The sequence below is a fragment of the Anser anser genome (assembly GCF_964211835.1).
Source record: "Anser anser genome assembly, chromosome: 2".
Classification (NCBI taxonomy): domain Eukaryota; kingdom Metazoa; phylum Chordata; class Aves; order Anseriformes; family Anatidae; genus Anser; species Anser anser.
The window spans coordinates 141,288,144-141,310,007 of record NC_139721.1 but is presented as its reverse complement, the minus strand read 5'-3'; the positions used below and the strand labels follow the sequence as shown (position 1 = coordinate 141,310,007).

At 39.5% G+C, this 21,864-nt stretch overlaps 1 protein-coding gene across 2 annotated transcripts in view; it reads left to right on the top strand.

Moving 5' to 3' along the window:
* The window catches only part of ST8SIA6 (ST8 alpha-N-acetyl-neuraminide alpha-2,8-sialyltransferase 6), a 46,765-nt gene that overhangs the window by 10,908 nt on the left and 13,993 nt on the right, over window positions 1–21,864 (top strand). For both annotated transcript variants that reach the window (XM_083822486.1, XM_083822487.1), the window contains exons 4-7: window positions 5,355–5,441; window positions 16,841–16,985; window positions 18,816–18,928; window positions 20,226–20,318. In XM_083822486.1, the coding sequence (XP_083678612.1) occupies window positions 5,355–5,441; window positions 16,841–16,985; window positions 18,816–18,928; window positions 20,226–20,318 (438 nt within the window). The remainder of the gene's footprint in view (window positions 1–5,354; window positions 5,442–16,840; window positions 16,986–18,815; window positions 18,929–20,225; window positions 20,319–21,864) is intronic.

Sequence of the window (21,864 nt, the reverse complement as noted above, 5' to 3'; positions counted from 1 at the left end):
TCTGTGAGGCATAATTTCATTCTTGAATGTCTTTTTCCTGATCGGTGAACACTCCTGCTATGAGCAACCTTAGTTAATAGTTCTTTTTAGCATATTCACTAGATTAAGTATAGAAATGTACTAGTATAAAAAGTTCTTAATTAATTGCTCTCATTATTATAATAACTAGTGCACAGGAAACTAATTATTCAATTTTAGATACATCAAAACAAACAAAATTCCATTTCTGGTTTCCACTTGCTGTTCTGCCTTTCCCTGACATGGAAAAAAATCTTTGCTATCAGCCCTGCTCAAATTCCTTCCCACTTGCTGAAGTGGAGGTGGGAGAAGCAGCCCATTACTTTTGACATGTAACATGGTGCCAATAAGGTTGCAGCAATAAATAAAACATTGCGAGTAAGAAGAGCGTTCTATCTGGACCAAGTGCCAGCTTAAAATTAATTATGTGCTATGATGTCTTTAAAATTGAAGGTTTTTTTTTCTTCTTCTTCTTCATTTGTGAAGAGAAGTGGAATGGAATGAGAAACAAAAACTCTGCTAAAAATAATTATGTGCTTTTCCCCATTCAAAGGACTGGGGAAGTCAAAATTTTCCTTAAAGAACCATTGAATCATAATTTTAAATGCTCTCCTGTGTTTTCTGCCCCCTCTTCATTTTCTCATTGCAGTTTAAGATCTTCCACCCATTTTTAAGTCACCATATTACCAGCATTTTGCCTTTACTATTTCAATTCTTTTTTTTTTCCTCCTCTATAACCTTTTCTCCCACCACTGTTCCATCTCATCAGCAACACTATCATTGAAGTTTTACTCTTCTGAAAGGTGGTACTATGGTACTATGCTACTATTCCACTGCTAGTGAGAGCTGAAACAGAGGTGGGCAAACAGAGGGCAAAGAATATAGCTGAAGTGCCTGTTCAATGCCAAGAGAAGTACAAGCAGTCACTATATTGGCTCCCAAATCCAGCTATGGTGGTATAGATAGTAGTTTTATCCTGTGTATTACAAAGTTGTAGAGGCTGCAGGAAAGCAGACTTGCTTTTTACATGCAGAACATTTTGAAGCTGAGTTTATAGGAGAAATGTGAGGAAGTACCAGACCTTTATTTTGTGGCTAAAGAAAAAGGAGGTGAGCCATCTAATGGGCAGGTGGGAAGAGCAACTGGTGTTTGGAACAAAAGAGCAAAGCATTGCTTTGGGCAATGAACATTGCAACTCATTGCCCTTCACTGGGAGGAGCTGCTGGATGTTGGCTGCTTTTTCAATGTGTGACCCACGGGCACGGTGTAGAAATGCTTTACATTGCAGCTTGAGACTTTCAGGGATGTTCTGGACTCTCTGGCCTCTTGAGCTGGCAGAGACTGGAAAAATTTCCTAGTTTAGAGCTTGTCAGATGATGTGATAGTAAAAAATGCTATGTAAGTGGGAAGTATTATTATAACAGGTATGTGCTGGTGGTGATAAAGAGCTTGAAATGCTGTGTTCTGCTGGCAGCTTTCCATTTTCATTCTAGAGCAAGCCCTGTGCATAGTCTCCCAAGGGCTTTAAAAACCGGTAGTTGTTTTTATAGTATTAAAGTCTCCAAAGGCACAAGAGATCCTCCATTTCTCTTGTGTTTTTTTTCTGATTTTTTTTTTGGTTTTGTTTCTTTCTTGAATGTAAGCTGCCAAATAGGAAGTTCTCCCTTTTTCACGTCTGCTGCTCAATTTTCCTGCTAATTCAAATAGATTTTATTTTTTTTTTCAAGTAGATATTAGTTCTAGTGAGTAACCAGTGGGGCTGCATCTGTCTGTCTGCTCTGACATTTTACCTGTTGTGTCCCTACTATGTCAGCAATGCTGTCCCTGCTGTTTTCTTTTAGATAGCTGCCAAAAATTAGAAGGTACTTTGTCAGTGCCTCAACTATGCGTAATAATTCCGCGTTAACCACGGCGTTTAACATAGAAGGCCAATGTGTACCTGATGAATACTAGGCAGAAACAACCCCTTCCAGGTGTTATTTGCCAGCAAGACTCATACAGTGTAAGTGAGTTTCCTACAACAGCAAATTTTTATAATGGCTAGGATGCAGGTGGCAGACAAAACTTGGACCGAACACGTTTCTTTCACTATTCTCAGCACTGTAATTACTGTCTCGTCCACATATTGTTAGAGTTCAATTTAACTGAGATTTTTTTATCTTAATAATAAAGATATTTTAGCATCGCCAAACATATACTCTAAGTTTCCAGGTGCCAGTGGAAATATAGGTGTTGTTCCAGCTCTTTAAAATGAAACAGTGGAGAAAAGGACTGTCTAGGTTACAGCGGAGCCATGAAATAATATCTTGATGGCCTTCCTGGACTGATTCCATTGGAGCGTGTCCCTGAGGCTCCTTTAGAGCAGGAAATGCTAAAATAGGCTTTCTGAGAGGAAAACAAAGCTTTCTGGGCTGTAAACCCAGCTGCTGCAAATCCCAGAGCATCGTTTTGAGTCTTTAAAAAAAAAATTAATCTATGGGAATATTGTCTGCGTTCAAGTAGAGTTCATTTCATGGAACTGAACGAAACGGACGCCTTACGTTGCTGCGGGCAGATGTGGCAGCTGCCTCGCAGAGCTCCTGTCCCCCGGGATTTGCTGCTGAGATATCTCTGATGCTTGTGGTGCTGTGCCAGCTCTGGCAAGGATGAGGTCTGACAGGCCGTGGTGTCTCTGTAAGTCACGGGAGGAGCAGAACTGGGTGCACAGGGCGAACAGAGGCGTCGCTCCGTCCCGTAAGGACTTGGGAGCGGTGGCTTCTTAGTGAGCTCCTGGACACCTCTGAGCAAGGGATTTCCATCCAGCACAGAGCAGAGGAAAGGCAGCAAAGTCCTTGCATTGATAGGTGTTTTTACCGTAGGTGCAGCTGTACAGTTTCTGTTACAGCTATCAGAAGGCCCTCACAGTTTCTGACAGGCCTGTGTTTCTCATGAGGCCTTAATACTAGCACTGTGGATGATGCTTTAATTTTAATCCTCATGAAATGTTTCCCTGTAACTTGCTAATAACTTGTCAGTCCACGCCATTTCTTCCTGGTAATTTTCCTGTTTGTTTCTGACTCTTATTTTCATCTTACAGATGTCTTTAGGCTACAATTTGCTTTCCTTTCCCTATATTTTTTCTCCTAGATAATGATAGCCTAAGTAAATTTTCACACTCTGTTATCCTATTATTTTTTTTTGTTTGTTTGTTGTTTTACCTTAAGTCCCAACATCTAAGATATATTTATTGTTTAGCCTTAAGGAACAAAACTAGATGAGTGAGTCAACACCGGCATAGGCTGTTCTGATCCTCTGCTTCTATCCCACCCTGCCCTGCTCACACGCTGCCTGGCCTGCCCCGTGCTCCTGCTGACACTCCTCTGACCCCACGGACGAGCCAGTTCGGGGAGCTGCTTCAGCAAGAAACCAGCTCCATGTGCTGTGGCTGCAGTTGCGAGGCTGCTAACGCAACGTACCAGCAGGCAGCTGCCAAAATAGGAAGGCCTCGTTCCCAGTTCCTCTGCTCCTGTCACTTCTTGCTTATACTGGCAATGGTGTGTGATGGGGTCTTTCCTGATGCAGTTTAAGACACTAAAGCAGAAGAAAATATATATGCTTTTTTATTATTAGCATTTATTTTTATTTTTTTACTTCTGGATTACTTTTTATTTATTTATTCGTTTATTTTTTGCCATGGTAGTGACTTAAAGTGGCCTAGGGAGACATTTGGCCAGGGCAAAAGCTGGTAAAAACAAAACAGAGGTGGCGTCAAGTCAGTGCCAGCCATGGCACAAGGGAGACAGCAGGCATGGAGTTGGACTGGAAGGAGGAGGAAGGTACTGCACCAGCTCAGGTTGGCCACAGCTGCAATGAAACTAGTTGCACTCTGCTCCCGCTTCTGCACATTTCTTCCTGCTCTCTTATAGTTGTGGAAGGGCTCGGTAAAATCCGTTTGGTCGCAATGATTTCGTTCCTTAGGTATTTTCTGTGTCTGGTAATGTTTGTGTAGACAGTGAAAGTCACGCATGTTGTCACAGGTGCAAATTTGAGCCAAAGACCAATTCTAAACCAGAATTCCTCTGTGAAAGTTTCATTTCTTTTGCCATGTGGAAAGTCATTTTACTCTGGGGTAGACAAACCGGTTAACTCTATCAGTAGCAGTACTTTCATGAAGCAAAAAAACGAAAAGGGTTCTACCTTTCAAATGTTTACCATAAAGCTGTGATACTAATAGCATGTTGAACGTGGAGATAGAAGGAAGCTTTCGGGTTGTTGAGTGCTCTTCTGTTGCAAGTCATCATTGCCTTTTTGTTTTCCTTTTTATCAGTTCTCATGCTCCATTTAAAAACAAGTGAGGTTTCATGCCTTCCCACGTTTGTTTTAAGGTTGTTTGAAATACACACGTCTAAGTTCCAGGTTAAATAAACTCATGATCATTTGGTTTTGGGCCAACACTAAGCCATTTTTGCTAGAATGGTACAAGGTAGATATTTGCTGGAGACATGAGTCACATAGAATTTGCAGCCTTGACATCCACGTCATCTCCTATTCCATCTGCCCAGTCCTCCTTTTAAGTCAGAGTCGTTGTTTTTAAAAACCTAGTAGGAACCAAGCACAAATGGGCGAGTTAACATTGAACCTGAAAGGGAAGAAATGTCACAATTCTTTTTGGCTACACGGTCTGCTGTATTTCACATACGGACAAATTTAAATGTCTTGAAACAACCCATAAAAAGAGCAGAAAACTCTTTGGGTACATGTACCCCTCTGGTGCTTAGTGCTGGTTGATGTAAAACACTTTTTTTATTGTTATTTAAAAGATAGTCCAAAGGAAACCTTATATCTGTAAATATTGGTTTATGGTCTTAGATGACTGAATTGAGCTTTGGGGACTGGATAAGGTGAATGAAGGAAAACGCATAAAAAGTGTAATTTTAGTCTTTGCTTTCAAGAGGCACATGTCAAAACAGCTTTGAAGTTTAAAACAGCAAATACAAGAAACAGGGGGTTTGTATTATTTTGGACTTTTACACGAGAGATAATTTTTGAGGCATCTAATAACTTCAAGATATTTATGCTTGAATACTTACATTTGAAACCAGAGTAATTTGAAAGTTTCTGAAAAGAAAAGTTCATTAGAACGTCAATATTAAGAACCAATGTTTAATAGGTCACTGCTAATTAAATGAGGACAGTACTGTTACAAATTATGGAAATAAAATAGGTCATGGAGTTCTAAAAGCAAACTATTATATATGCACCATGCGCATTATTATTAATACATGCATCATTTGAATGTTTTACAGACTGTTTCTAAATATATATATTCAAGCGTTTGATGTTGTTGCCTTTTTTAGATATTCAGAAGATTATTATCTTCACATAGTCAAAAAGCTACAGAACTGCACGTGGATAAGGAGACCAGAAGAATCTGCAAAATTCAGGTAATTTTGTCTCATTTAGAAAAACTGTTTACCCTAGACTTGTCTAACAAGCTATAAATTTAGTTCTTCCATTTTGAAAAGATAATTTTGTATTACTTTCAGACTTCATTTGCAGTAATACATTTGTATTATGCTTTTGATGCTGGGACTCTTCTTGTTTATTTGAATTGAACTGTGCAAACTGAGTAAGATAAAAGAACTACACAAATGAAATAATTTCACCTATCTCCTCTATAATGAATAGTTAACTAACTGATCTAGAATGGATTAAAAATATTCCTGACACAAAACCTACGGTATTAAAGAAAACGAGTAATATGATGTTATCCATCTGAACTGGCACCCTGGTAAAGACTGTAACGAAGCAGTTTATGTCTTACCCCAAGACTATTGCTTCTATTGCAGCAGCGCCCTAGGCACTCATTAGGTTTGACTCTGTCATGGCCCCCGTGCATGTAAACACATGACTACATCTGTCCTTGCTCAGGATGGCACATAAATACAAGCTCAGTAGGGACAGAGATCCCTGAAAAGCTTCCACATTCATTTGGAAATGCACCATGCTGTGTTTACAGAACAGCTTCCCTGTGCCAATTCTATTTTCCTCAGGGGCAAATACTCTCTTGAATTACATTATTACATGGATCAGAATTAAAGATTCTATCAAGATCATTAAAAATAATTAAACTGTCCTACCTTCCAACTCTTTGGAACGGACTAGCACTGAAAACTTAATATCCACATGCTCAGCTTGATGCTACTGGAAGAAATAGTTTGTTGGTGGAGGAGGGGAGGAGGAAGGAAAGCTTTTTGTGCAACATAAATTGCTGGGTTTGGTATGTATTGTAACTGATTAATAGTGTTTCCTGAAGCCGAGGTACTACATTACATACAGTTAAGGTCTAAGAAACTTTCAATTAACTCAGGCAGGCTTTAACTATGCACAGAGATATCAGAGCATGATAAGGAACTGTTGAAGCAGTCCATTCTGGCTCAGAACAGGTGGGTGTTTTGTACAGAGTTGACGAGATAAAACTACTCTCATTTGCTGTTCACACTACTACAGTTAGAGTTTTTGCTTCCTTTTTTTTTTTTTAACTTCTCTTCCTTCTGAACCTCTCTACCTTCCTTCCTTCAGCCACCACTTCACAGCAATTTGCCATTTCTGCTGTGCTAGGTGCGCAAGTCAGTGTCAGAGTAACTGCTCCCTGTTCCAGCTTTACTTCTTTCCTATTTATTGCTTCCACAATCTACCTTCCACTGATCCAACTTCTACATCTTCCAGGCCTGTGAGAATGGAACATGACACCTTCTATCTAAACCCTCACATAAGGCTGTTGGACTTTAAGGACGAGACGCTCACTCTTCCATATGCTATCTTTTTGCCTTCTGGCGAGGACAGTGAGTCATAAGTGGTCAAAGTGGGTTATAAAACCAGTGATCAGACTTGAAATATACAAAAGAGCAAACTGTGGGGTGCACAAAGCCATCTAGAACATGTGGATAGTATTTACGCTGAGGTGAGCTTGCCAGCTTTAACTTAGCCCTAACACCAGGTGAAAAAAATCTCTTTCAACCCATGGTTCAGCACAGGCTGGATAAGCTCTGATACTCCTTTGACATTCAAGAACTCTGCTGTTAAGGTTTCAATGCTTTTTAACATCCAAACTGGCTGGGGTACTGGCTAGTTCACATATAACAACCTGTGCTGTAATTGCAGTTCTGAAGACAGCATTCTGTATTCTTCTCTCTGTATGAAATTTGACCTGCATTGATATCATCCAAAAGTTCTATCAATATGACCAAGGACTGGTACTTTGGTTTGAGGCATTGCTGATGATTATCATTCAAAAGCTGTGTGCTTTTGCATAAATCTTTTCTTTCTTTCTCTCTCTCTCTTTTTCTTTTTTTTTTTATTTTTCTTTCAGAGTCATTTTCTCTGTTATTTTCTGGAAACAGGATATTAAAATTTTACAGTTATCCTTGCTCCCAGACCATATTGGAGATTTTCAAGGCTCCCAGTTTCTTAGTAGTTGGTCAAAACAGACTTTTAAAGGAAAAAAAAAAGAGAAAAACAAATTCAGTATAAAATTTACTGTCTAAATCAGTATACATTCCGTGCTTACTGCCCTCCCAGCCTTGTTTATTAGACTTAAGCACGAGAGCCTGGAACTATCTTTGAAAGGATGCTCTAGCTGAGAAGAGATGCGTTGACAGAGCTCTATGGGGAACAGAGCTTCTAGAAATGTGGTGAAATTAATGATTTAATAATCCCTTGGCAGTGCCTCTCTTCCTTCTTCTAACATTGTGTAGTATCAGTAATGCATAATAATTGTGTAATATAAATATTATTCAGTTCTAAAAATCTCATTAAGTGGGTAGATAAACACACCCATTTTGCAGGAGAGGAAATTAATCTCGGAGGGGCCGTGCAGCAGGAATTAGGTAATACAGCTAGCCACCTTCAGGAGGAGAGCTTGAAGCTGCCTGTCACATTATTCACCTGCCAGTGCCACCAGAAGTCTGCCCGCTGACGAGACTGCAGAGAAGCTGCTTGACTTCTTTCCCTGTTTGCCCATCTGTTAAATGGAGTGAACACTTACATGCTTCTCAGGCATGGTGTCAATTGTATAACATCTCTGTATTATTCTGAAGTTCTGAAGAACGAACATGCATATTTATAAGGGATTTAATGTCTTATGCTCCAGGGCATAAACTAACCTCTAATTAATAAGGTTCAACAGAAGCTTCCCCAGGAGTAGTGAATTTCTCAAAGAAGCTTTCTTATGTTTTCCTTTGCAGCTTTTGCTGTTGGCTACTATCATACTGGTAGTGGGGTGAATGAATATGTGAGCCAATCCAATAACTCTTATGTTCCTAGAAGACAGCACTGTGTGCCAATGAGTACACATCATTTCTCCTTGTAAGCCAAACTCCCAGAAGATCAAAGCCAAAAAAAAAAAAAAAAAAAAAGAAGTAAGAATTAGAACTGCAATACAGGAAAGAAATACTTGTCTTTGTGTTTTGGCAAAAGGGCTACAGCTGACAGCGCTGGTTTGCACAAACCACAGTGCTTGTGCCAAGACGTTGTACAAAAAGCAGAGAGCAGGATTCCAGGTTGACCCTCCTCTACCTAGCTCAGCTTTGCCATGCAGCTGGGTGAACTGAGTCCATTCATTGTCAGAGAGCTGCCCTTTTCCCTTTCCAATTGTTGTCTTCTAAAGCTGCTCCAGCGTGTGTGCTCACATCTGCTAGACTACATATCTGTCTGGCAGTGGTCTGTGGTTCTTGACAGTCGTGTGGTATTTACCCGTGCATTTCTCAAAGTCAAAAAGAATCATGAGGCAAGTACAAGCCATGACGTGGCTGAATACCTCCCATACCCACAGTCTCTCTTCTGTGGTGGATTTTTGTCCAGCCTCTGTCAGGTTCTCAGAGCTTCATTTAATTCAGTATCTGGAATGCTGACATCAGCTCTGCTAGATGCTAACCTTGGAGAAACTTGTGCAAGCATTTTGTTCATTGCTCCAGCAATGTAGTTCAGATTTGGAGTGCCCCATGTAATTGTTTGTCAGCCCCTGCTAAGGAGTTCCTTAGCACTTGATGCTAGCAAAGGTGGTGCACATATAGCAGAAGACCTAGCAATGCTGTTAATTTACTGGTATAAATGGCATCCTACTAAAAGCAATTTAGGGAAACTCTTCACCAACGTTTATGTATATGCTACTGACAAATAGAGAAATATTTAAGTTTTTATTCAGACCTTTCCTTTATACAATTCAGCTGTGCTTCTCGTACTCTTTTTTATTATTTCTCTTGTTCTTTATGGCTCTACAATCATCTAGCTTCTTCACATTATCCTTTTGCTACTACGCTCACCTGATTTCTTCCTCCTTTTTCAGATTTACATCAGCTCTAACTTGTTTTAGACAAAGCAAGGCCTCGGATTTCTTGGTTATTAGAGAGGATTGATGCAAACTGGGAAAGGGAGGTGAAATAATCTCACTGCTGCCTGGAAGCATCGTTCTTAAAGCTCTAGAAAAAAAGATGTGTTGGGTAGCTTCCTCTGCAAAGGCTCTTCTAGCTACAGTCGGTAGAGTCTTAGGTTCCCTAGGTAACCTGAATATTAATTATTATATTAGTATTCTTCAAAGGTTTTCCACTTAAAAGAAATGTTTCATTAGTGCAACAAATTACAGAACCCAATTGGGTGGAAGCTGTAATTGGTTTTTACACCTCCACATCCCTTTGCTTTACAGACTTGATGTATTCTCATTTGGGCTATGCTCCCATGGTGGCAAATAATCTGCAGTTCCTCCAAATCGTTGCAACTCCTGTTTTTGCTGGAAGCTAACAAATAGCTAAAAAAAAAGCCCTCAAAATGGCTGGGGGGGAGGGGGGGGTATGGAGAAGGGTTGAGCAGATGCTGTGTTTCAAAGCAGCCTCTGGGCACTGTATTTCTGGGCTACCTTGCTGAGCTCGGAGCCTGGCAAAGTGATACAGCAGTTCTTCAGGAGCAGTGTTGTACTGTGATAGCCCCATGTGAGCTGTGGACTCTGGCTCCCCTCCCTGTGCAAATACCATTCCTGAAAATCTTATTTGCATTTGATAATGAAGAGGAAAGGAAACTCCTAGACGTAAAATACGGTTCTAAAAATCCTGATATTACACCACAGTTTAGCCAGCAGACTGCTTCACCGCTACCAAAATATTTGTAACCTTTAATTTTTTTAGGGAAACATTACTACTTTAAAAAAGAACCCTAGATCTTGAAAAGAAATAGTTGAGATCAACCCATTTTCCTAGCCCTGTTATTTACTCTTCTGCTTTTTATTCCAGTCAATTTCTATTACTCTTTTTCCACTTTAATATCTCCTCTGAAAAGTGTGATAAACATTTCTGCAGATTATATAATCTCACTGCTTCTTGGAAGGATTAATTTGTAGTACGTTACACTCTAGCATATATAACAGTAATGCTTAACACAGCTGTGTACTGCAGTGAAACAGTTGAAACACAAATAAAATAGCCTGCAAGGTCAATTTATGCTTACATAAGATCACACCACCACATAATCAATAGCTTTCCTAACACTAAACAGATCAATAATTCCACTGTACTCTCTGAAATCTTCCATTCCAGTATACAAGAAAGAACTCAGAGATTACAGTGTGACTTAAGAATGCATTTGCTGTGTGTTTGATAGACCCTTTGTAAAATCGGAAGTATATATTCAGAGACATATTTCCATTTCAGAAGAGAAAAAGGCTGGGTCGAGAGAGAGGAATTGGCGACAGTTTGGAGAAATGAATGAATCTTTTAATTGCTTTGCAGACTTTATACTTTCCTAAATGTTGGAGGATTCCTGTAAGGGAAGACTGATTTTGGAATGGATTTCGTTATGTTTTTATGGTTGACTCTTTACATAGTCTTTGGTTTGAAAATTTTATTGCATTTGTTATGTATTCACCCTTGGTTTCAAGTTCAACCTTGTTGGATTTCATTGTTTTAGACATAAATGATGTTACTTCATTTATAAACAGTTCAAGGGCTGTCAGTGTAGCATATCCCTTCAGCATATTCTGTTCCAGATATATTTAACCATGCTTTTTTAAAAGATTGGAATATGTTGTAATATGCCTCATTGCACTTTGATGCTATTGACTTGGATTGACAAAAGCCTGGAGAAATCAGTAACGTGGTCTACCGTCCCCAGTGCACTACAGTAAGATAATTGTTTGCTCATTGTAAAAGATTACAGGAGTGGCCATAGATAAGAGGTCCTCTCACTGTGATTACACCTTTTACATTTTGCTGCTACATTGAGGAATTTTTTATGGGTTCTTTGTATTGTCTCTTCAGTGTGAACCCTCAGAGTCTTTGTCATCTTCACACGTACAGTACAATAGCTTGCACGAACTGATGGTTGCAAATACCCAAGCTAAGTGAAAAACTAAAATAAGCTATTGGGAAAAAAAAGATTTTCTCAGGTTGTTAGTACTCCACAGACATTTATTACTTTGTATACTTTGTCTTTTATTCAAATGATATTAAAAGCCATGTTGTGAAATACACTTAGCACCAGGCTCAGAGGAGTTACAGCTTTAAATAATTGCCATTCTTACTTTGTGTTTGGTTATCTATTTTATGTGGTGTTTCAGTTCCTGACTGAGTAACTGAAGAGCCACAAAGAGATATGGCAGTAAGCATTGCTGGTGTGGATAGTGTGCAAATAAGAGTGACATGATAGGCTTTTTGCAAACCAGCATTCACTTACACAGATATTTATGAAAAGTGAATTGAAGAGATTACAGTTTGTAGAAATACAGAGCTTGAAGGGATCTCAAGACTATCTGGTTTCTGGACTATCTTTGTAGTCCATCTTGACTTAGACAGAATGCAATGTATTCAGAACATTACTGAAAGACGTTTGGCCATATATCTATAAAAAATCTCCAGTTGTTGAGATTCTGCGGCTTACCCAAGCAACCTGTTTCAGTGTGCTTCCTAATAGCGAATTTAAACTTTCTTTTGTGCAAATTAAGATGATTTCTTCTCACCCTTCCCCCAGTAGCCTTAGTGGACATTTGAGCATCTACTTTTTAGAGCAGTGTTTTACTCCACATCCACTTTTCCCTTCTCCCACCGCAATTTAGTCCAATGTATAATCACTGTGATATATTTCACACAGCTGTCCTCAGCAGTGAAGAATGCCCTCTGGCCTCATGTCTCCAAGCACTGGTGTCACACTGAAGTGTAATGTACAGAAAATACGTCCTATGAAGTTCACAGAGGTGTGTCAGATTCTGCCAACTAACGTGCCATTGGGGGGACAGTAACCCCTTGAGGATCACAGTTAACTGTGTTGGCCAGTGGTCCGGCTCTAGATTGGATCAGATTATGCCAGTAGTATATTCCTTTTTGTGCCACAAATTATTAGGGTGAGTAACGTTTTTGTGCAGAAGCAAATGCCTGCAGGTATTTATCTGAATATATGTTTTTGAAAAATATAGAACAAAATGACTTTAGCTAAATGTCTCTGATGAAAGAAAGCATTCTGGATAAAAAACATCATACTTAACTGCAGGAGGATGAAGCAAAGGTCCTCTTGCTGCTTATATTAGTAATGTGGAGGAGTCAGGATCTTTTAAACTCTGCAGAATCTGTTTGCATAAAGACAGATTTCACTGTTATTAACTGTTACATTCTTCCCATTCCACTCAGGATAAGGACAAAGCTGGCTTTTGGATCTGCTGAGAAACTCTGCTAGCCCTTGGTTAACCAACTGCATTAGCCTTTATGGCTGGTTCAAAACGAGCTTTTGGAAGGAAAGCGTTGAGATATTTGCAGTCTCTTCAGGATGTGCACACGCTGTGTCTTGTCAGCAGGCATGTGCGGGCTGTGCCCAAGCACTGAACCAGCTCAGAGACATATATTTGTGCAGAACCAGGCTGCGCTAATTAATTTTGCAGCTGGGAGGGATACAGTAGTTCTGGCTGAGCTTCCTGGCTACACAGCTACTACAGAAGCTGTAAAGAAACTGCATCAGCATGTTTAGATCCTACAGATACTTAGACATCCGACTTCCAGTTCACTAAATAAAGTATAGTATTTGTGTGGTGGGTTTGCGTTACGCAGAGGATTTTTGATGCAGGTGCTATCCACACAGCAGTCCGCTATTACTGCCCACGGTTCAATATGGGCTAACTGCATAGGAGTTGGAAAACATCATTCCTTTGGCTTGTCTCAATACTTTGAAGACTTGCTTCAGAAGACAGGATTTTCTTAAGTTCTCAGTGCCTGCAAAGCAGAAGAAACTATCTAGATGCTGTGTGGGCTCAGAATCCCATCTCAGTTGACCTCAATACAGAACTGGTTCCAGTGTTGCTGGTCTACGATGGATGAAATTCAGCAAAAGCATCTGACGATCAATAAAAAGCGTTATTCAGTTCAACAATGACTCTGTGTTTTCTAATAGAAACAAAACTTCAGAGGCAAATGCAGCACACCGCTCTGGTGAGGTTATTGATTAAGGCTATCATGACTGTACTTCCTCAGGTTTATGAGATATGTATTATCAGTTCAAATGGTGTAGCAGCTCTGATAACAATTGACACTTAAACCTCACTGTAAGATGTGCCCATGTTCTTACACATATATAGGTTGGGTGCACAACCTATATAGCAACATCCCAGCTTCCAAGAGCTGTCCCCATATCAGCGTTTTCTCTTGTTATGAACAGACAACATGGATCTCTTTCTGTCCTTCCACGGGAAATTTATAGTTTGGCTTTCAGGTAGCATCATTTGGTGCTGTTATGATTCTGACCTTTGTCTCTAACCATCTGGTTAGGAATTGTCTTGTGTTGTAGATTTTACCAATTTCTCTCTCCTCAGGTGGCATGATACACATGTTAAAATTTTGTCTTGTCTTTGCACCACCTAACGTATCATACCTGTTAAAGAAACAACTTGTACAATACGTGTCACAGTCTTATGAAATCTGAGCACTTCAGGGTGTCGTTAGCTTATGACAGAGACCATGAATGACGTTAATATTAGGATGACAGTGGTGCTAATAGGTTACCTGAACTGCCCAGTCTGTACCCCTTTCATTGTTTGCACTGTAGAGGTGCCCCATGTCACAGCTTGTAAAAATCTTATATGAACAGACTGCTGAGTGTGTTGCCACTGAGTATTGCTGTCTGCAGCTACATGCTTTCCTGCTAGAGCTTTGTACATGGATGCGTGGGCACTGTGGAAGTCTGTCCTGATTTGATCTAGGTAATAGGTTTTTATTGTTATGTCTTTAGCATGTATGCTGTTAGGTAATATAAGAATATATATCATTAATCAATGTGTGTTCTCTTCTCGCTGCATTTCTGAACTAGCCTGGCTCTGTTTTACTTCCTCAGTGAATCCATAATATTAATTTAAGCGATTACTTTCTTATTAATTCTCATATCTGTTTTTCTTCCCGGCTGTTTCTGCTTTTATTGAGGCATTCATTCCTGTGGATGAGTAGTAAAAAGCAAAAATGCATCATCTTTATTAATGAATGTTATCTATCGTCAGTTTGCTTTCTCAGATTCTGGTAGCTATCACACACTTCTGCTTTACGAAAGCTGGGCAAAAATATTGTGGTGTTACTCCTTCTACTCTGAGTGTCGTGTGGTTGGCACAGAAAATATTTAGGCCTGTTTGGTTTACCTTTGAGAAAAACATTCAAGAATATCAAAATAATAATTTTTGTTGTTGCTTGTCTCCATGTGCTTGCCAGGGAGCAACGAAGGCTGGTTGCTCTCTTAGGGACAGAGAGTGGGGTCTGAGCACAGTAACCTGGCCAGCAGGAGGGAGCTGGACACGGGGGCCGAAATGGGGCAGATATGACCAGTCAGTCACGACTGGTTGAGTAACATCCAGTGTTCCTGGACTTACTCATTTAACTTGCCTGCCTCATGGCTCAATTTGTGTTTTCCCGTATGTTTAAAACAGGACACTATATGCACAGAGTAATTATTTTCCCCACTTATGCACCTCCTGACCCACAAGGGTATAGTCCTAGTTCCCTCCCCACCTCTGTACCTAACTGGTTTTGGGTGACTGCAAACCCCACCTTAAGGCTTCAAGCAAGGCAGTGGGAATCACTGTGCTTAGGGACAGGAGTGGAATATGGCTTGTGCAAATCCAAACCCTACTGTTTACCCTTTCGGGAGTAATTATTTCCCTGTAACATATCCTGCCAACTCTCCCAGTACGATTATTTCAGATCTGTTCCATCCCAGAAGACAATCATTCCCACTGTTCCTCACACGTCTAGTAACTTTGTCTTTGAGGAGTTTCAGACATCAGTATTTAAAATGGGTTAATATATACCAGTAAGCAGTGTGGCAATTTAAATGGTATTCTTTCATTTGGTCTTTCATGTATTAACCAAACCAATTAATTGCCAAACTCCCCCTCTCTACCTCTGCAGCCACCATTTTGACCATTATTTCAAGAGAAGTGTAGGTTGGGAAGTATCACAGACCTAATTGTTCTCTTCCCTTTTCTTCCAGGAAACACAGTCCTTGGGTTCTTCCATGTGCTAAAGCATCCCCCATCTCCATCAGAAATAAATTCATATTACTATTAGAATATGTGCTCTGCATACAATGTTGATGAAATCAAATTTAGCAATTTCTCTTACCTGTCTTACCCTATTAAAATCAGCTTACTTTCAGACAGAATTTGGCCTGTATTGTTTAATTTCTTCAAAGTTTGTTTTACCTTAGCCACTGAGAAAGTTTGAAATAAAACTTTTCTGTTTCTCTGGCTCGTCCTGTAAATGTATTTATTCTTTATCTTCACAATCTGTTATCTTTTTCAAAATTCCAAGCAACTCTGTTCTCAATGAATTTGCCCCTCTAAGTGGTTGGTAGTTCCCTTTGTATCACACCTCATGAGATAGCTATGCCCTGTCAATTGATACGTAACGGCTGGCCACGAATGGTTCAGCTTTACAATCTGAAAATTGGATTCAGTGCTGCAGAGAGATCGTCATTCCCTAAACCAAATGCATTACAGAGTTTCGGGTCTGATCTCAAACTTCTGATGGGGCTTGCCATTGCATTTCGCAGTTACCAAAATAGGTTGTTTACATACATATATGTCTTTATAAATTTGGAGGTAACAGGATTTGTAAGATGAGTGATAGAGACTTCACTCCAACATGAAGTTCGAGTGAGTCCCTTGTGCTTTTATATATTTAAGGACTTCTGCTAGGTATTCTGGGGCACAACTAGACTGTCTCTGCAGAGAAGATATCTGTCCTCTTATTTACAAGTTGTGATATAATTTATTTAACATCTGTGATATATTGTGCACAAGAAAACTGTGCTGAACAGTTGCAGAAATGAATTATTAATTAATTGACTTGCAACCATTTATTTGTTCCCTGAGAACTATAGCCAGTACTTCTCATCATTCTTTTCATCTGCATGGTTCTTTCTTTCTTCAGCTTTCTACTATCTTATAATCACTTGTTCTAGGTTGATGGAAATCCCGTTGTGAACTCTTTGGGGAATGAAGTCTCTCAGTGTTTCTGCAGCAATCTTAACAGTTAATAATAAGGAGAAGCCTGATTATGACTTTTTCTGCATGGGAAAGGGAGACCAAGAGAGCAAAACAGGATAAGGGAAGGAGTTCTTGAACTGATCAGCGCCTGCACATTTGCTGTGAAAATGGGCTTTCTCTACAAAGCAAGTCAAGGGAAATGACATTATTGTCAAGGGTTCATACAGACTTCTGGTGCTTAGTTAATTAGAACTGGTTTTCATTCAGCTAGTTCTGTACCACCTCTTTTCTGCTTATTTGCCTGTCTTTGAGCGGGTTTGTTTGTTTGTTTGTTTGTTTTTGCAGGTCAGAGTTGGCTTCCTGCTGTGATGCAGCTCACAATTTTATTGCTTCTCAAAACAACACCCCACTGGGAAGTAACATGAGTTATGAAGTGGACAGTAAAAAGACCATCCTTATTACAGAGGACATTTATAGGATGCTGCCTGTGGTAAGAACTGTATCTTTGCCTGTTATTATACTTGCAGTATCACATATATTGTGGATTAGTAGTAGAGCTACTTTGTTTCATCCATATGGAAGAGCCCCTTCAGACCCTGTATGTGCTTCTTCATTCACCTTGCAAGACCTTTCGTTGTTTTGTTTTTTTTTTTTATCTTTCTTCTGCAACGGTGGAGGCATGGACAGCACATCATAGATCTGATTGTAGGTAGAGATGCTACAGAACCCATGTTGCAGCCTGTCTTGGCAGCCAGCTGGTTTCAGAACTGAAACCTCTGAGATAGCTTGCTTTACTTTCCTCATTCCCTTTTCAAGACGTTTCAGTTTTGAACAAAATTTCATATTCCTTGTGTTTCCATGCCCTTTCCAGTGAGGGCTTAGGCATTTAACTTATGAAAGCTGTTTCGGGGTAAACCTGATAGTGGTGTGGGGCCTTTGCAGCCAGAAACACAGATTGAACAAAGGAATCAGATTTTGTAGCTGGGGACTTTTAACAGACATACAGGCTCTGGAGACCAGACAAAGAGGGGCACAAAGATGTACTTAATTTCTCAATACCAGTGCATGGGAGCCCTCTTCCCCCTCTTTGGGATTCTTGATATGTGAGATGAGCCTAGTCCTTTCTTACGCTGCTCTGAATCACTAAAATCTTCATTGCAAAGGAGAAAGTTACAGTGGTTCCAAACTTACACTGAAGGAAAGAAAAATGTGTTTGTTTGTTGTTTTTTTTTTTGTACATATATATATATAAATACATGCTAGACCAGCCAGAGGTATCTGGCCTGTGTATTCTCCCGGTGTCTTTTCAGAGCTGAGCAAAGTATTTGAACATGTTGTTTTGTGATATATTGGTGGGCAGCATGACATCCGCCACTTTCCCCACTCTTTTTTCCTTGTTCGTAATGGTGCTCCTTCCTGCTTTTCTTTGAGCAAGCTGATGAGAAAATGAGGAAGGATAATGATTTCTGTAAGCAAGTTTTGACTCAGTTTTACAAGGAGGTTTGGTTTCTGCAGTTGAAGTAGCCCAGCTGTTGGCCTCTCAGTTGAATGCCAGTGCTCCCACAGCAGGAGAGACTGAATGAGATGTATGAGATGTTTCTGAGACCCTGGGGTAACAGCCAACTATATTGTCAACTGAAACAGCCAACAGGTTTCATTAATTTGCTAGGTTGTGATCTGTGCTGGTTCACAAGTGGACGTACTTCGCTCCCATTCAGCTTCCCCCCTGCAAGACAGCAACCTCTAAGAGAAGAGGAAGAGAGAAGGTGAACAGCCAGAGGCAGTAACTGCTTCAGTTACCAGTCAGATTCACCATGAGCTAAGCCAGGACACATGCTTATCCCTTGCAGCATCTTCAGGTTCCCTTACATTCATTATTTTACCTCATACAATTGAGCAATTATGAAGTAGTGAGTATTTAAAAGTTATTTTCTATGAGCTGACACAGTCAGTGACCATGTGACAACTCAGCCCGTTACAGTGCAAAGGAAAATGGGTGAGTTTAAACTATCTTCAGTAAGAGTTAGTTCTTTAGCTTGTCAAAAATTCAGTCCACCACTAGATATTTTTTCATTATGCAAATTTAAAATGTATTCATCCAATATTATTCTCTCAAAGTGCTGAAGACAGAAGTAACAGTTCTCAGTCTGTTGGGGCCTATTTTTGGCTCTTGGCTGTCCGTGCCAGGCAACAGCGTCTGCTAAATGGTGAATGCTTTCACTGGGATTTACGGGATTAAACCTGCAAGGACAAATGACTGAAGATGCAAAGAAACAAAACATTTATAAAGCATACACTGTGTCTTTTTATTTGTTTGTAGTCCCCTCCTCTCTCGGTTTATCCCTTCAAGAACTGTGCAGTGGTTGGAAATGGAGGCATTCTGAAAAATTCCAGCTGTGGAGCTGAAATCGATCGTTCTGACTTTGTGTTTAGGTAAGAGCTGCTTCATCTCACTGAAGAGTGTTGAACATTTCTACAAGCTTGGCAGGCTTGGAAGCATGCCAATGCCAGTTTGTATCAAGGAGGAAAGATCTTCTGCCTCTCAAAGGATACTCTTTCTGCTTTGTAGATTTCAGGACTCTGCTTCCTAAGTAAAGAGGGGACTATGTGGATAGATGTATAGTCCATGATTATAAAGGTACCTTGCCAGTGATGTGAAATTTCATTATCTGAGAATCTGAAATTTCTTTTCATTTAACACCCTTAGGGAGAGAGAACTCTTTTTTTTTTTTTTTTTTTTTAATCAGGAGAAGAGAATGAAAAAAAACTGAAATTGAAACAAGAAAGACTGGTGTTAAATATCAAGTTCACTTTTGCCCCTGGGTTTACAAAAGGTTTACTTAGTCTTAGGTTGTCTCACTAATGCAGTTATTTAACTGCCCCAGTATTGTCTCACCTTCTGTTATCAATCTAAAAAATTGGGCATCTAATTTAAGTATTTTTTTTTCAGTCCCTCTATGGAATGTGGTGAAAAATAGGCACATTCAGAGCATAATTTGAGCCACTCTTTCAGTGCAAGTCGTGGATTGTTGTTTCTGCAAGTAAGGAGATTAACCAAGTGAACTTTCATCACTCAGTGATGTCCGATCACACGGTCTCCTGGATATTGTTCATCTTCCTGTCTTTGAGTAATATATGGGCTTTTCAAATAATAAAAAAGTATTTCTAATTAGATAACTGATTTTAATACAAATGGGAATTCTGCATCCTAAGATGCTTAACCTAAATACCTGGCTTTAAAAAAATACCTTCTTTACCTTATAACAGAAACCACTGTTTCTGCAGTTGGGTGAGTTACGCTATTGTTGTCTCATGAAACAGCCATCAACATTGCTGTGCCAGCTGAGGGATTGATATCGATCAATCTTTTTAAACAGGAAATAATAGAAGACTTTTCAGATGAAATGCATTGTTTAGGCAAGAAGTGCAATATTTTCCAGCAGCTAACATAGGGCATTCACAGACTGGCTCCTTATGGGATTTTAACTTTGCCTCTGATTTGTGAGATGATTTATGAAAATGAGCTCTCTGTGCCCTATTTTAACCATCTGTACAGTAGATTAAATATTTTTACCAGAAGTGCTCTAAGCCTTATTTAATATTTGTAAAGTGCTTAGAGATCCCTGAGAGCTGACATGAAAGTGTCATTGCACAAGAGAGGAATTTGCAAGTAACTACTGCAAAGCATTTCTGGTGGGCATCTGTTTAAATAAGTGTTTCTCGATTTCAGGTGTAACCTCCCTCCAACTACAGGAAGCATTAGCAAAGATGTTGGCAATAAAACAAACCTTGTGACTGTTAATCCAAGTATCATAGCTCAGAAGTAAGTAACACTGTAATTCTGATTCTGTGCAATATCGTATAATTGTTTGACATGATTTAGTTTTTGTTAAAAATCCATTGGGATACCATCACAGAGAGCAGTGCATACAGATTACCTCATTAATGAGCTTTAGTTCTCATGTAAAATATGCACCATTCTAAATGGAAATCTGTTAAACCTGGCCTTTTGTAGCAGAAAGGAGTCAGCAATACCCAGTTTAGCAAGGTTTTTGATTGGCATCAATCTATACTTTATGACAGAGTAAAACTGATGATTGCAAGTCCGAGCCTCTTCCTTCTCCCCCCTCCCCACCAAGGCTCTCATGAGCCCCAGTATAAGAAAGGAACTGTAATCATAAATCGGGAGAGCTTGGAAGTGTGTGTCCAACTCTATCAGTGGTACTGTAAACACATTACTAGTTAATGTTCTAAGGGGCTGTTCTGATTAAGGATAGTTCCTAAACAGAGGCCCAATTTCTCTAATCTGTTTTCTCTCTCTCTTTTTTTTTTCTTTCTTTTTTTTTTTTTTTTAGAAGCTGGTCACACCTTTTTTTTCTCAGAAAATATTTTTTTTTACTTCCTTGATGAAAAAAAAAAAAAACACTAATAAGACCAGGCTGACTAATCTGGCATCTTCAGCAGTCTGGAGCTGCAGCTTATCTATGAAAAGGACTGCTGTGGCATGTTATTTACTCCTTACTGATCTTACTTTATCTTATTGTCTGTGATACCTGTATTTGGCAAATAGACAACATCAGGCAAAGTTTTGTTTTTATTCTTAAAAGCCAGAAGGAAAGGTACAGTAAGCATAGTAAGCATAGAAATGACTAACAGGCGTTTGTCATTTGATTCAGGACAGAACTTGATTTTTTGTAATGAGTACTAACTGCTTTGATGCTTACCCAAAGCAAAATTTAAATTTAAATGAAGATGAATTTTTGCTTCCCATATAATGGATATAGCTCATTGATGTTACTGGGCGTGCACAAGAATATGAGAAAGGAAAACTTTGTCCAGTGACTTAGCTTCACTGGTGACTGCTGGCATGATGCATGATTTCTCTGGGCTTGATCATAGTGCTCTGCCACAGCTACATTCATATTTAGCCAAATTAAACCACACCAGAACTGATAGCACTTACACTGAAAGTAATAGGAATTAAACCTGTTTGAGGATGAAATGTGATTATGGGAAGACTTTAGGATTTGTAAAGAATAATTATTTAAATATTCAGAGAAGACTGTAGATGCTTTTGAAGGAGAAGAAGAAAGGGAAGTAACTTGGTACCATTCAGCAGACCTAAGTTTGTTTGCTCATTTAGAAGGCCTGTTCTGACTTTACTCACTGTAATTTCTAATACTGTGTTTGGGTACTGATGTTACTACTGTTAAGGTAATCACCTCATGAATCGTGTCTGCCGGGGTATATGATGCAGACAGACTCTCTTGACGGAAAGAAGCACAATTCTTACGTGTCCTAACGGAGCTGGGCTGTGCTGCACCTTACCATAGCAGAGCTTGAAGGGAAAGCAAGACACGACTGAGTTG